This window comes from Megalobrama amblycephala, linkage group LG3, assembly GCF_018812025.1.
Source record: "Megalobrama amblycephala isolate DHTTF-2021 linkage group LG3, ASM1881202v1, whole genome shotgun sequence".
Taxonomy (NCBI): Eukaryota; Metazoa; Chordata; class Actinopteri; order Cypriniformes; family Xenocyprididae; genus Megalobrama; species Megalobrama amblycephala.
The window spans coordinates 36,443,771-36,459,048 of record NC_063046.1 but is presented as its reverse complement, the minus strand read 5'-3'; the positions used below and the strand labels follow the sequence as shown (position 1 = coordinate 36,459,048).

The 15,278-nt window shown below is 38.6% G+C and overlaps 1 protein-coding gene across 1 annotated transcript; it reads right to left on the bottom strand.

Annotated features, from left to right (window-relative positions):
• Positions 1 to 3,655: 3,655 nt before the first annotated feature.
• lgi2a (leucine-rich repeat LGI family, member 2a) lies at positions 3,656 to 13,295 on the bottom strand. Its single transcript, XM_048185324.1, is given in 9 exon segments — positions 3,656 to 6,588; positions 6,590 to 6,774; positions 6,856 to 7,020; positions 10,206 to 10,375; positions 10,907 to 10,978; positions 11,064 to 11,135; positions 11,573 to 11,644; positions 12,474 to 12,545; positions 12,727 to 13,295. Coding segments are annotated over 9 exon segments (1,698 nt in total). The 5' UTR covers positions 12,984 to 13,295; the 3' UTR covers positions 3,656 to 5,955.
• Positions 13,296 to 15,278: the final 1,983 nt, after the last annotated feature.

Sequence of the window (15,278 nt, the reverse complement as noted above, 5' to 3'; positions counted from 1 at the left end):
AATAAGCTCCATTAAATTGAGTATATAAACATGATTCTCGCCCAAGTCGGGGGAGAATGACATGTCATATTTCTCATTCAACGCGGATTGCGGGGCGAAACCGGCAAGCGACGCTCATTGAGATAAGGAGATACACTCAATTAGATATAAAATGTATCATGAGTCTTGCCTAAGTCAGGGGAGAGCATCATGTCAAATTCAGCTGAGAGATTCAGATAACTCGGCAAAAATCTGCTATATAAACTGACTGTATATAACATGGGTATCACCCAAGAGGGGGGAGAGCGACATGTTATATTTCTCAATGAACGCGGCTTGTGGGCAGAACCAGCAAGCAATGCGTAGAGAAACTCAGTGCAAACAGCAGAAATGTGCTCCATTAAAATGAGTATATAACAAGTTTCTCGCCCAAATTGGGGAAGAAAGTCATGTCATATTTCTCAACTGATGCGGCTCGCGGGGATGGGACCGGCGAGCGACGCGCATTGAGTTAAGGAGAAATACACTCAATCAGATGTATCATGAGTCTCGCCTAAATCAGGGAAGAGCATCATGTCAAATTCAGCTGAGTGTGAGAGCTCGCTCTCGTGCTCCCGAATGAGAGCACGCATCCTCAGCAAACGAGGTTTGCGGGGGCGGACCCAGCAAATGACACATTCGGAGGAACGGCATTTGAAGCAAACGCCAGCGAGAAAGTAGAAAAATAACCTCTGTACTCGCCTGACGGAAGACGGCAGGGGATGAGCTGAATGCTCTCAGATGCTGAAGGCAGCACGAGGCGGCGCGGTGAACAGCTGTTAGAGAGCGAAGATCCGCAGAGCGAGAGAACGCCGTGAAAATGGCGGAGAAACTTGTTCTTTTAAGCGGTTACAACCGCTGGAAATAACTCTTTAAATTGTTCGTTGGATGGCGGCAGGAGACTCGCTGAGAAGGCGGCCGGAGCGGGAAGCGGGCGGCTCGAGACCGGCGCTCAAGGCAGCAGTCTGCGAGGGCGCCGGCGCTGCAGGCGTTCGGCGATCTCAGCTGGTCCGCTGCGGTGCCTCTTCTACGGCGAGAGAGCTCGTTCCAGGCGGCGAAGGCTTTCAGCTCCGGAGATCAGCGAGGAGAAATAATGTCGTCGCTGAAGGAGAGAGATCTGAAATCCTATGGCGAACTGCCCGCTTATATAGCCATACGCCCCGCCCATTCTGGTGACCTTTGGTGCGCTGCATCGCCATAGGCTCGTGCGGCTCTGCCGCGCCGTCATTGGTTCAAAAAGTTCTCAAGTTTGAACCAATGGCCGTGCAGTTACACTGCGCTATTGAAAAAGGCTTCAGCAGCGGGAAAAAGGAGACCTTTCCCCATACGCAGTACGAGTGAAGTATCGAAAGGGAACCAATTGCATTAGTTACTTTTTATGGAAAGTAATGTGTTATGTTACTTTTTCTCATCTGGGCAGGGCTATTTGTCCTTTACACCAAAAATGAAATGAATAAGCCTCAGGCTGAAGGAAATTCACATCTGTACAGTAGAGGGCGCAGCTCAAACAAACAAGCCTTTCAGCTGTGCTGCCATTCTGGAATACAGAAGAATACGACGCAGGAGAAAAAGTAAATGTATGCTCACATTTAGTCTAGAACTAGTCTAGAATAACCATCATGCTTACACAGTACATAGTACTCTGCACGATTTGACTCAACATGTAGACAGGAGAGATGTCAGTCAATAAATGGGAAAACAAAGTAACTTGCGTTTCATATTTAAAAAGTAGCTCAGATATTTTGTTGTAAATTTAAAAGTAATGCATTACTTTACTTTGATTACGTAACTTACGTTACTTGTAATGTGTTACCCCCAACTTCACACCAGTTGGCTGTGTAGTCGCTGTCTGAAGATGCCGGCAGAAGCGAGTGGCTGTTTTGCGGAATGGAAATATTCCAATTACATCACTTTTTTGACAGGCAAGAATATTACAGTAAAATGTAAGCTATGTCTTAGGGAGAAAAAACTGCACGCGCTCTCTGAGAGACGGTCTTCAGTCAGCCAAAGCGCACACACATAGCCGCCTCTCGCGAGTGTCAATTTTTCGCTGTTTATTACACATAAACGTTCAAATACACACACAGTTATGTCAAAATGCCCGTTTTGCAGTATATTCGCGTTGGTTATGTGAATGTGAACAGCATGTGTAACAGCATTGTCTCTGTCCATTAGGTCTTAGTGACAGCAGCCTTTAAAACATGCTACTGTCTATTATTGGCCTAACTGTATAATAAATGATAATCAAACAATAAAAGAAAAGCTTTAATAAGAATTAATCTATATTTAATTTATACAGTTATAACTATGCAGTTATTTTATATTTGATTATTTAATTTCGTATTTTTACTTACTACTATTAGACCTACCTGGGAAATACAGCATTGTTTTATTTGTATTTTTATATATTTATAGCCTACCGTGGTATCGAGTATTGTGCACTTTTGGTGGTATCGGTACTGACTACTAGATTTTTGGTATAGGCCTAGTGACATCACTATTTGTTACTAAAAAAAAAATGTAAGTATTATAGTATATGTTTTATGTGTAAAAATGTATAAAGTTAAAATGTTTTAAAAAGCTATAAAAGGCTATACTCCATGTTTGACTAAATTATTAAAAGGTGTTCGGTGTCCGGTCAAGGTTTATAGGAATTTTAAGAAGTAGTAAGTTACTTATTGAGTAATTAAATTACTTTTCAGACAGGGTAATTAGAAAAGTATTTTAAATACAATATTGATGATGCAATTAGTAATTAATTACTTTTTTGAAGAAACTTACCCAACACTGTCTGGCACCAACAGACTTTTTGGGGGAATTTTTGGGAGGAGATTGGAGCATTAACTTTTATTTCTACATTTCTATAAATGTTTATTTCACACTGACATAATGAGTTGTTCTGAAACTATACCAACCAATTCTGCGGGAGGTGTGATCGGAGCCTTGATAGCGTAGGGCTCCACTTCATGCTCATTACTGCGAACGGTCTTAACTGCACAGCCTCAAGTCCCAAATCAGCACAAGATTTCAGCGCCATATTGGGACATTAGCAGCTTCACTTTTCATATTCATTTGCTTACATATGAGATAGCTCGTTTCTGCTTCTTTTTTGCTTGCCTGTGTTTTGATCTGGAGAGATACTGTGCTCATTCAGAAGATGTGTGATAGCGCCCCCTAGCGTACTGAAATCAATGGTGGGGAAGTGTAATCTCATAAAAGACGAGATAACTCATCAATAGTGAAGAAAGAGTTAATATGAATTACCCTAAATAACATCCTAAAATTAAGTGATAAGATTGCTTGGCTCTGCAGCTGTAACTGAAATTTACTAATTCTGTGCTTTGTAATTCTGTAGCCTATACTGTCTTTGTCCAGTATTTGCTATACACCAAATAAAGCAGATGGCAAAAATCCATTTATCTTGACCTAGTAATGTTTATAAAAATTCAATGTCTTTGATAATATCTTTGATAATATCATTCCTCAACAGTGGTGAAACATAACCCCCTATCTGAAAGCTAACCATCCTCAATGGTTCAAAACACCAACTTTACTTTTTGTCAGCAAACAAGAGTGTTGGTTTATAATAACAGCATACTTTAAAAAATACTTTATGAATTAACAATCAAATGATAAACAGTGTTTATAACCATTTATTTACATTAGTATTCAAAATCATATATGCCTAACAACATTCAACAAATGAGAATAAAAAATTGATTTACAAAATTAAAATTCTATTTTTGCATATCAGATTAAGCTAAAACTGATATGAATAAGGACATTATGTGATGAAGTATGAGATAAGTATCGAGTTTTTACAAGACTTAAAGGTATTGAATATTAATAGCTGAATATCATGCTTTTGCAGGCTGCAATAATTTGGGGGTTTTGTTCTCTCTGTATCCCAGCTTGCAAAACAGTAAGGAAAAGAGGTTCTTATTTTAGCACATTTGTTATCAAAATAAGTCAGACATTCAACATTTATGTCACTAGTTCTTAAAGGTGCAGTAAGCGATTTCTGAGGAACGCAGTTGATATTTGAAATCAAAACACACCCCTCCAATCATTGCTCCACCCCCAAAATGCACAAAAACGCAAAGCAAGTGGATGTCTCTTTATCATAGCTGAAGCTGACGAAAGAATGACAAGAACAAAATAAAAAATAAATAAACACAGTATACAAGAGTATGAACGCGATGCGTCTGGTGTGAGGCCTATGGCGCGTCATCCATAGCGCGCACACATACTCTTCTTGCGCTTGAACGGACAAATACACATAAAAGTATATCAAAATAGCCACCTTGTGAGTGTCATAGTAAACACAGTTGGTTATGTCTTAACCGATTGTAAACAGTTCAGAAAGAAATCTAATGTGTGTAAATGTATTGGATGTAATATTTTGCATTTGGTCTTAAAGTGACAGCAGCCTAAAACAGCCTGTTGTTGTATGTGTCATTGCATTTAATAAATGTTTATTAGTTAGGCTTGTACTTTTTGCTGTGGTATATAAGTTTGAATCAAGAATTGTGAAATTTCACTGGTATATACACTTTTGGGAGCTTATTTATTAGAATACAATGTTACATGGGTCAAAACAATGAAAACAAACAAGTATTATACGTGATATTCTCTCACGGTCTAGTTCCGCCACTGGCTCCAGACATACAATGACAGCAAAACCAATGTTACTCATGTATGGAGCAGAAACAACACAACCTCTGTGTCCATCTTCAGGCCTTCCCGCTTCAGTCTCTCCAGCGCTGGAAAGCTTTTCTAATATTAACGTGGGTCCTAAAGCTCTCCTCTTTTTCCAGTGATATTTCTCTGACCTTTTCTCTTATGTAATGTGCCTCAGCCATCTCTCTTTCTACAGTGTTTCTTCAAATCTCCTTCTTGCTTACTCTCTCTCCTCCCCCATCATGAGTGGACACGCCCCCTACTGCTGATTGTCTACAAGTGTGTTGTGATGCTCGGTCCAATCCACTTTACACAGCGTTTCTCAGAAATCGCTTACTGCGCCTTTAAAATAAAAAGTTGTTTACATTCATTGTACAGAGCAAAAAAAAAAAAAATCTTTGACTCCAAAAGTCAGTTGGATTGTTGAAGTTTATGAGTAATATTAAGTCATTTTCTGTATTTATAAGATGTATGATGGTTTTAAAGGTTTGTGCTTTTGACGATTTCCCTGTATTTTAGATTATCTTTTCCATTCACAAAAGGCTTCATTCTTGAATTCAATACACCCAACCACATAAACCCACATTTCTGCCTAATGACCACACAACTGAAATTTAAGTTGATTTGTTTCAATCTGAAGAGATCCTAATAAATATAATATGAGGCGAATCATTTTAAATTACTTGACATCACATCTTTTTCCATTGACTAAACGAGAGATATGATTTCAATATTGAACAATGAGGTAAAAATATTCTTTGATGTCTCTAAAGGTAATAGGACTGCATTTGTCACCTGTATCACTAGTTGATCTGCATGCCTGCTCTGAAAATTGTATTTTTTTTCAATGTTGTTGCAGCCACATCATGCATGTTATCAGCTGTTGCATACAGAGATTTGAAAGGCTCTCAAAGGTACTCATTATGTAAAGTGATTTAGGTTGTTACAGGTGACAAGTGCAACTGTTTTCTGCAGTCCATGCACCATACTTTCGGCAGAAATGTCCTCTGATTCAGCAGGGCTGAGGAGTAAAACAAAAACTGTCAGGGCCTTCCCAGAATCTATGTAAAACTACACAGATGCATGACGTAATACTTATTCTACTATGAACCTGATAATGCCATATTACATTTGCTTACCAGAACTCCCTCATCCCAAAACCCACTAATTGTATTGCCCAGAAAAATGCCCAACTGCCGAAGGAGGGGTTGCTGCTGAGTAGACGTGCCTTAATTGCAACTGTATCCACAATAGCACTCAAAGGCTCAGATCAATGATGATATGCTCGTAGATCTGTGTGTTGCCCTTAAAACTTGAGGCAAATATGAAGTCCCTCCGGTCAGTGGAGACCACGGTGAAGGAACGTGGAGCCTGGATGTAGACTTCCTTGAAACGCTCAAAAACCTTCTTCTCAGCATCCCACAGATAGATCTGCGAGAAGGTGTAGTCACTTCCCAGAGCCAGGTAGTACCTTTCTTTGAAGGAAAAAGGCTGCAGGATCATGGAGCCTCTTGAAGGAAGGGCCTGAACCTCAGAAAACACCTTAGCAGTCCAATGCAAGACTTTGGAATCACCGATGTAACGGGTCATGGCCAGATAAAGATCCTCCTTTATCCAAAAGGCCTTGACAGCAACTACATCTTCCATGTTAGGGATCTCACCCTGCAAGGCAAATTTCTGAGTGCTCCTGCTCCACTGATAGATGACAGGTACTTGGGAACGACTTGCTAGGATAAGATGGGCCTTACCATCCAAACTGACAAACTCTGCATCTGTATCACGAAACCATTCATGAAGGGACTGGTAAGAGTAGAAGCCCTTGTCGCTCCATTTGTAAAGAGTGGACAGACCAGCCTTAGAGCTGTCAGCGATGATGAAGAACCAGTCATTCGCCAATCTGAAAGGCCTCAATGTCATTCGGCTTGGAAATCTTTGATACCTCAATGTCCTGGAACTTTGTGAACTTGCTTTGGTCTTCATCAAACTTATAGATGTGGGAACCACCAAAGAGTTGAGCAACAATGACAAAGACTTGGTTCTGGATAATCACAGACTTACAGCCAACAATAGACTGACCTGAGATGAAAGAAAACACATTGCATGAGATTTGTTGCATCATACACAATCCTTCTTATCATGACTTTACCATGATTGCACCTGTGATGTTGTCATAACTCCTGAAGTTCATCTCGATGTGGTCCCATTGGAGCACCATGCAGCTCTCTGCGTTGGGAGCCGCGATGGCCACGTACACGTCGTTCTTGTGTGAAAACGTGTCCACAGACAAAGACTCCGTAGGCACAGAGTGGAGAGGAATGAAATCTGGCCAACAAATGGTAAAATGACATCTTAAGTTGATGATACACGGGGCAACTTTTTGAGCAATGTTGCCGAGCGATGTTGCTTGGTCACTTTCCCATTCAGAATGGGCAAGAAATTACGATCTGAAGTATTTGTTCGCTCGGCAACATTGCTCAAAATTTCTAAAATGTATTTTCGTTTTCAAACACTTTCCGTTCAGACTAGCATTTTTAAATGTTTTCCAAAAGTTGCTTGTCCACACTGGAACATCTGAAAACGCTTAAACCACCGAGCTGTGCATGTGTTAAACACAAAAGCTCCCTGAGGTGACAGAGAGAGACCAGACATAATAAAGTTCTCACGCTATTCTTCAGGCATTATTTTATTAGCAAAATATCCAACCGCTTAATGGTGCATCCAGGTCCCACTCAATCACCATTCCATGTATGATCTATAAAGGCAAACGCCCTCATGTTTTGCTCCAGAACAGCAATTGCAAGCAAATTTTCTGTAATCAGCGGCGGCGGTTACGTATGGCAGATTATGGCAGTTGCATTCAGACCAAACAGGGGAAATAAACAGCTCATGATGCTGCTTCGTTAGTTCTGTTGCTTGAGTTGGCCTTCGACAGAAATTGCAGCTTTGAAAAGCAAATTTAAACATTGCGTCGCGTCTAGTTAGGACATGGCGTCAGGCTAAGATTTCCAGCGACAAGTAATTTATGTCCAAACCAGACTCGACCTGAGATGCCACAAAATCTATCAAAAATCACAGCCAATCAGAAAAGAGTGTGGGCGAGGTCTCTCTGCAAGCGCACTGCATTCACAACAAAATGGATAAGTACCGTACATTATATTAAATTCATAATCTTGCACCATTTTAAAGTGTTTAAAAATACATACTAAGTGACTGAAACAATCTTTTCTTATCATATATTAAACTTGTTTGTTCACCTTGAGTTGACAGCTTGAACATTGTTGTTTCCTTTAAAGGTGCCCTAGAACTTTTTTTTAAAAGATGTAATATAAGTCTAAGGTGTCCCCTGAATGTGTCTGTGAAGTTTCAGCCCAAAATACCCCACAGATTTTTTTTATTCATTTTTTTAACTGCCTATTTTTGGGCATAATTAGAAATGAGCCGATTCAGGGTGTGTGGCCCTTTAAATCTCGTGCTCCATGCCCCAAGAGCTCACGCTTGCCTTAAACAACATAAAAAAAAGTTCAAACAGCTAATGTAACCCTCAAAATGGATCTTTACAAAGTGTTCGTCATGCAGCATGTGTAATTGCGTAAGTACAGTGTTTATTTTGATGTTTACGTTGATTCTGAATGAGTTTGAGGCTGTGCTCCGTGGCTAACGGGTAATGCTACATTGTTGGAGAGATTTATAAAGAATGAAGTTGTGTTTATGCATTATACAGACTGCAAGTGTTTAAAATGAAAATAGCAACGGCTCTTGTCTCCGTGAATACAGTAAGAAACGATGGTAACTTTAACCACATTTAATAGTACATTAGCAACATGCTAACGAAACATTTAGAAAGACAATTTACAAATTAAAATATTAAAATACTAAAAATATCATGTTATCATGAATCATGTCAGTTATTATTACTCCATCTGCCATTTTTTGCTATTGTCCTTGCTTGCTTACCTAGTCTGTTGATTCAGCTGTGCACAGATCCAGATGTTAATACACTGCCCTTGTGTAATGCCTCGATCATGAGCTGGCATATGCAAATATTGGGGGCGTACACCCCGACTGTTACGTAACAGTCGGTGTTATGTTGAGATTTGCCTGTTCTTCAGAGGACTTTTAAACAAATGAGATTTATATAAGAAGGAGGAAACAATGGAGTTTGAGACTCACTGTATGTCTTTTCCATGTACTGAACTCTTGTTATTTAACTATGCCGAGGTAAATTCAATTTTTGAATCTAGGGCACCTTTAATTTATTTTCAAGATCTGAGGTGAATTGGTATTCAATCTCACATTAAATTCTTTTTACATTAAAAAAGCACAATCAGCACCTGAGATTATCATTGTCATACTTATGTAGTTCCAGCCACAACGGCGCAGAAATAGAAACTGTAAGGCCCGGTTTCACAGACAGGGCTTAGTCTAAATCAGGATTAGGCCTTAGTTCAATTAGGATATTTAAGTAGGTTTTATAAAAGTACACTAGACAAAAAAAACATTACTGGTGTGCATCTTGAGACAAAACAATGGCACTGACATATTTTAAGAAATGTCAGTACAAGTTACTTTCAGTTAAAACAGCTCAAACATGAATTTTAGTCTAGGACTAGCTTAAGCCTTGTCTGTGAAACCGGGGGTAAAACAGAATTGTCACGTATTGCCGTTGTGGCTGGTTAGTACAAAAAACTGATTACATGGATACAAGATACATTTTATCGCGTTCATGATTTTTGTTCGACATTTTGTTTAGATATAATATGATTACTTGGCAATATCGTTGTTGTATGGCCAGAAGGAATCATGCCATACCCTAGGATTTTGTTAAACACCGCCACTGAATGTAATAAGAAGATTGTACAAAGTAACATTTATCTTTAGCAATAAAATGAAAGTGAATAGCAGGCAGAGCAATGCAGTTACAACCATAGATATATGGTACAATATGCATCACATGACTAAACATGCATCATCATTTTGGAACACCTCTGTTTTCATCATGCACACTACAATGGAAAAACGGCATTTTCAAATTTATCCACTTGGGAGAGTATCTTCAAAAAACGAATATTTTTCTAGACAAAAGCACCATCTCAGTGTGAATGAAAGGTCAAACATGCACTTTCACATTTTTTTTTTTTTTTTTGATTAATGTGGATGTAGCCTTAGTAACTGCCTTAGTTTTTTTTCTCATGATTATCTGCACTAAAGACATACCCAAGGAAAATAGCCTATTATTTATAAGAAATGAAATTTTCCATCATTTATGACACAACGCTTCCCCAATCCCCACCATTGACAGAATTTTCTGGCAAACCAAAGAGAAGTCTGTCGTTTCACCAGAAAGTCCAGTTATGACAATTTGAGTAAACATTACGAGATTGAAAATCTATAGATCTATAACATGCATTTAAAAAATAGACAACAAACAAAAGGCACTGGATTTGATTTATAGTCTGAAGGCTTACAAACACACTACCAAGCATGCAAACACATGCTCATTCACACACCTGTAGAGATGCACTCGTTATGCAAGCTCGCCATGTCATTGAGACGTTTGCCCTTCATCTCCTCAGGGCCGGCGCAGAGGACGTCTGATACAGTGGCGTTCGTGCTCTTTAGCCACATCATCAACCATTTCGCTCGGCAGTCACACTCAAAAACATTGCCCCTCAGGTCTCTGCAAGGAAATATATAGGAACAAAATCAATCAACAAGCATGCATAGATTAATATATTGTGCCCCTTTTATTGTGTAGGCTTAAAAAAGACAAAATCCCCAGTTAAATCAACTCTGCTCAGATTACATATGGTCCCTCTCTATATAGTGTTAAAGTAACACTGAAGCAGAGTTAAAGTTAATGAGATAATTAAGTGATTAAGTTATGACTGAAGCATTAGTGATGAACACCTGCTGTTAACAAGCATAATCACTGAAGAGAAACACAATAACTTCAAAGGACTTCCAGCCACAGCCTTAGATGAAATCAACTGAAGATAGACATTAAATCTCTCAAAATCTGATTAAACAACTCCACAAACAGCATATTATCTCATTAACTTTAACTCTGTTTCAGTGTTATTTTAACTCTATGTAGAGAGGGACCATATGTTTTCTGAGCAGAGTTGATTTAACTCTGGGGATTTTGCTGTGTATATTCAATACAGTCTACTACAATGCTAAGTAAGCATTTGCAGAAGTTCAGACTCACAACTCTATCAATGAGTCCAGATCAGTGAATAGCTCTCTGGGCAAAGCTTTAATGTTGTTGTTTGCCAAAGACCTGTGAGGGATACAGCAACACTTTAAAGTACCATACAAATAATTGGCAACAGTATGTTAATTAAATGTAATTAAAAATAACATACAGATGGGTTAAATCCCTAAGTCCTCTGAAAGAGTATTTTGATGTTGTCTCAATCTTGTTGTTTTCTATAAACCTAAAGAATGGAGAGAAAAAAAAAAGAGTAAAAGATGATAGACATGAAATGGAACCAGGATGATCAGCTGAAGAAACTATTAAAAACAAGAACAACCCTATCTGTGCGAAACAGACTATACAGTTAATTAAAAAATAATAAATGCATTGTAATTAAATATATATATATATATATATATATATATATACACACACACACACACACACACATTTAGAATTATAACATTCAGACGTTCAAATAATGTGCATATCTTCAATATATAAACACAAGTTTAGAACTTCAGAAATCACTTGCAGCTTCCCAATATATCTTGCTCTCACATAAATGGTTTACTTAAAACACTTTAGACCTTCCATTCCTATACTGCAATAGACATCTATATCCATAAATTATGACTTTTTAAAAGAGTAAAAAAAAAATCATTAAAGAAAACTTACAGGTACTCCAGGTGTGGAAGGCCAGAAAATGCGTCATCCCTTATTGTAGTGAGGGCATTGGAGTTCAGCAACCTGTCAAGAGTTTACAGTCACAACCATTACCAATGATCATTATCGTTGTAACTACAGTATAAGTCAGGCTGAGTGTTTTCATCGCAATGCTATTTAAATGGAGTGTTGCTACAGAGTTTTTGATACACAGATAAAACTTGCCCTCTCACTCAATGAGTGCCAGGACAGGCACAAATCTCTCTACATCCCCAAGTCAGCGTATCATATCGCTGACATCCTACAATACACCAGTGACAGAATGGAAAAGTCACTATGTTGTCAGAGTCAAAAAGGTAACGTGTTTAGTGTATTTAGTTGAGAAGCACCGGATTTCAGTGCTAAATAGCTGAAGACAAAATGTGTTTAACAAATTGTTCAATATGCATTTAAAGCAACAAGATACTTACTAAAATGGCTAAATGCATTTTTACAGGCCGAAAATATTCTCCATTATTAAATTAGATAGCTAATTTAATCCAGGAAGCAGTCCATTTCCAGGTTATCCAACCCAAGTAGGGTCAACTGTGTAAAATGTGGAAAAATTTTTGCCTAATTGGTAGGTGGAGCACTGGTTAAATCTTTAATTTTTTTATTATTATTATTATTATTTTTTTTTTTTTATTACAATCTTACTAAATGTATATTTATCAAAACATATAAATTAAATTGTTTTTCAACTAAAGTTGAAAAGACAATCAGCAAAATGAGCAAATATGATGGCTGTAATACAAATATCTGAGTGATTTTCTATGAATAAAATCTACTAATTGTAAGTTTATGAGAAGCACAGTTTACATGAGAATTAACATCATGCTATAGACATTTGCTTAGTCAGATGGGCTTCACTTACAGTAACTGTAAGGACGGCATGTGTGAGAACATCGCCTCCTTGACCTCAGAGAAGGTCCCATTCACAATACTCCTGCAAAACGCCAGGCATATGAGACATTCAGTACGATTTTGACACAAAATAATGTTACATTCATTACAACGGCAATATGACTGAATATGGTCCTGCAAATGCTATATTTCAAACTAAGCTTTGAATTCAAGCATAAGTAACTGATCTAACACAGAAAAATGATGGACATGCATAGACTTACAGTGAACTGACATCGTTGAATCGCGGGACATGCGAGGACCCGACGCAGATAATAGACTCCTTGGAGCAGCTACATGCAGACGGACATTTAAAAACCTTTTTCCCCGTGGTCCCTAACGGAGCCAGGTATAATACTAGCGCCGATATAATCACGACAGTCCGCATGTTGTTTGTCAGGCTTCGCATGTGTGAATCCGGAGAAGATCGCCGTCGCCATCCACCCTGCAGCATGAAATGCAGCACTGAAGCGCCTGACATCAGCAGTTCGGCTGCAGCGCTCCTCTCTCGACTTATTTATTTATTATGGCGCCCAATAACGGTGGGTGCTGGTTAAACAGCCTCGATGATGATTACTTTTATAGCTGCAGTTCTTGTCCAGTATTCATTCAGGAATCCTGAAATATATGCAATCCTTCTGATAAAAATAAAGACATTTTCTCATCCATTTTAGTGAATGGAAAGACTATTTTTCTTGAAATTTCGAGCACAATCAAAGCCCCCATGAAATCACTCGCAGTGCAGTTTTCTGTGGTGATGTATTTCCTAATAAAACAGGATGTTGGGGCGGAATCAAAATAAACGTAATTAATCAATAACCTTCAATCAATGAACCATGATTTGCTACTAGGCCTACTACTACTTGCTGTAGGCAAGTCATTTTCAGAAATAGCCTATAGCTAATGCATACACTAAACAAATGCTGTGAATGTTTAAAGCTGCAGTCCGTAACTTTTTTTGGTTAAAAATGATCCAAAATCAATTTTTGAGCAAGTACATAAGTTGTACAGCCAGTACAGCCAGTGTTTAAAACTAAAAATCTCCTTATTTTAGCCCGATTCACAATGGTAAGCTTGTAATAATGTTTTATAATAAGAGCGACCTGGTGGATTTCCGTGGGAAATACGAGCATGCAGCCGTTCGTCTTTGCATCATAACGTCACGTCTGTAAACATAAAGGAAGGAGTCCAGGCTAGTCGGCTTTATCATGTGAGGACGCTGCTTGTAGCGGATCATTTATACCCTGTTCTCACAGCAGCTGAAATAATTAAACATATCATTTTGATGGCGGATTGTAATCCAGAAAGATCCAAATGACAATCATCAATGACAACTGGAGATTTACCCGTAGTCAAAAAGCACAAGACGTTGGACTGCGGAGTGGCTACAGAAATTGAAATCTACAGCTAATACACACTAAATGCACATAGTCACGCAATGCTGATGTTGTTAACATTAACAATTTGAGAACAAAGTATAACAGTAATAATAATTTGCACAGTTTGGCTAATTAAGGATTTATAGTCTGAAAAGGCTTACAAACACAATACCACAATAGCTAATTAAAGGGTCTCTAAGCGATCCTGAGCGGAGTAACTTCCTGTTGACGTTCAAAGTGTTGTCAAACAAAACAGAGGCTAGCTAGACCCTCCCTCCTCCTCCTCCTCCTCCCCTCCCATCCGTGCTTCCTGAAACAGTCATGAACGCACATTTAAAATCATTCTTGTCAGTTATTGGCTGGAGCGTGTTTATTATGATTCATGGTCCAGGCTGCACCAGTTTGTTTTTGTTGCCGTTTTTGGAGCTTGTGGTGACTACAGAGTCCATGTTTTTTTTACAGTGTGTTCAGGGGACAGGCAGCTAGCGGATAGTGAGGAGATGTTTGCTGTATGTGACAAAAAATGTTTTGGCCTAAAAACGCGTGACATCACTTAGAGGACCTTTAAGCGATCGTTAGATTTAATCATCATTGGCAGCATGATTTATCGCCTATCTGTGAACGCTTGAGAGCGCTTTAGCAGCGCAGCATTTTTTTAAGTTGAGACGCTTTGTTGCTATGATACGGAATATCCATGGCACTGTTACTTGTAACTGATTTTGCAGGTAATTTGTTTCAGACTAAAAATGTCGACACAATGTAGATTACTTGCTATGTATGTTCGGAGATCAGCAAATATTAATTTCTCGTCCATTTTGTTCAGTTCTCTGCTTGTTGATGTCGTTGTAAAGCAAGTTGGTCGTGTTGTATTTGTCCCGCCCCTCTTCCACTCTGATTGGACGGCTGGCTAAAAAGTGACAGTAAGGCCGTGTGTCCACCAAAGCATTTTTTCCAGCTGCTAGCATACTTTTTCAATTAATAACTTTATTTTTTATTTTTATATAGCGCCTTTAAAGTAACTTCTCAAGGCGCTTTACATAAAACAAGCAAATGAGAATACAACACACACAAAGTAAAACAAGTTATGTATATACATATGAAAGATAAAAAACAAGACAATCAAGAAAAAGCTAGAAAAAGAAAAAGAAAAAGCCCTAAAAAAATGAGTTTTTAAATATGATTTAAAAATACTTAAATTCTGTGCATCTCTGATGTGAGGAGGGAGTGCATTCCAAAGCCTAGGAGCGTAGGATGAGAAGGCCCTATCCCCTACAGAACGCAACCGTGTCTGTGGGACTGCCAAAAGACCAGCTTGTGAGGAGCGTATAAGTGACGCTTGGGTGTGTATAAGGTTAAAAGTGCAGACAGATACTGGGGGGCCAGACCATGCAGTGCCT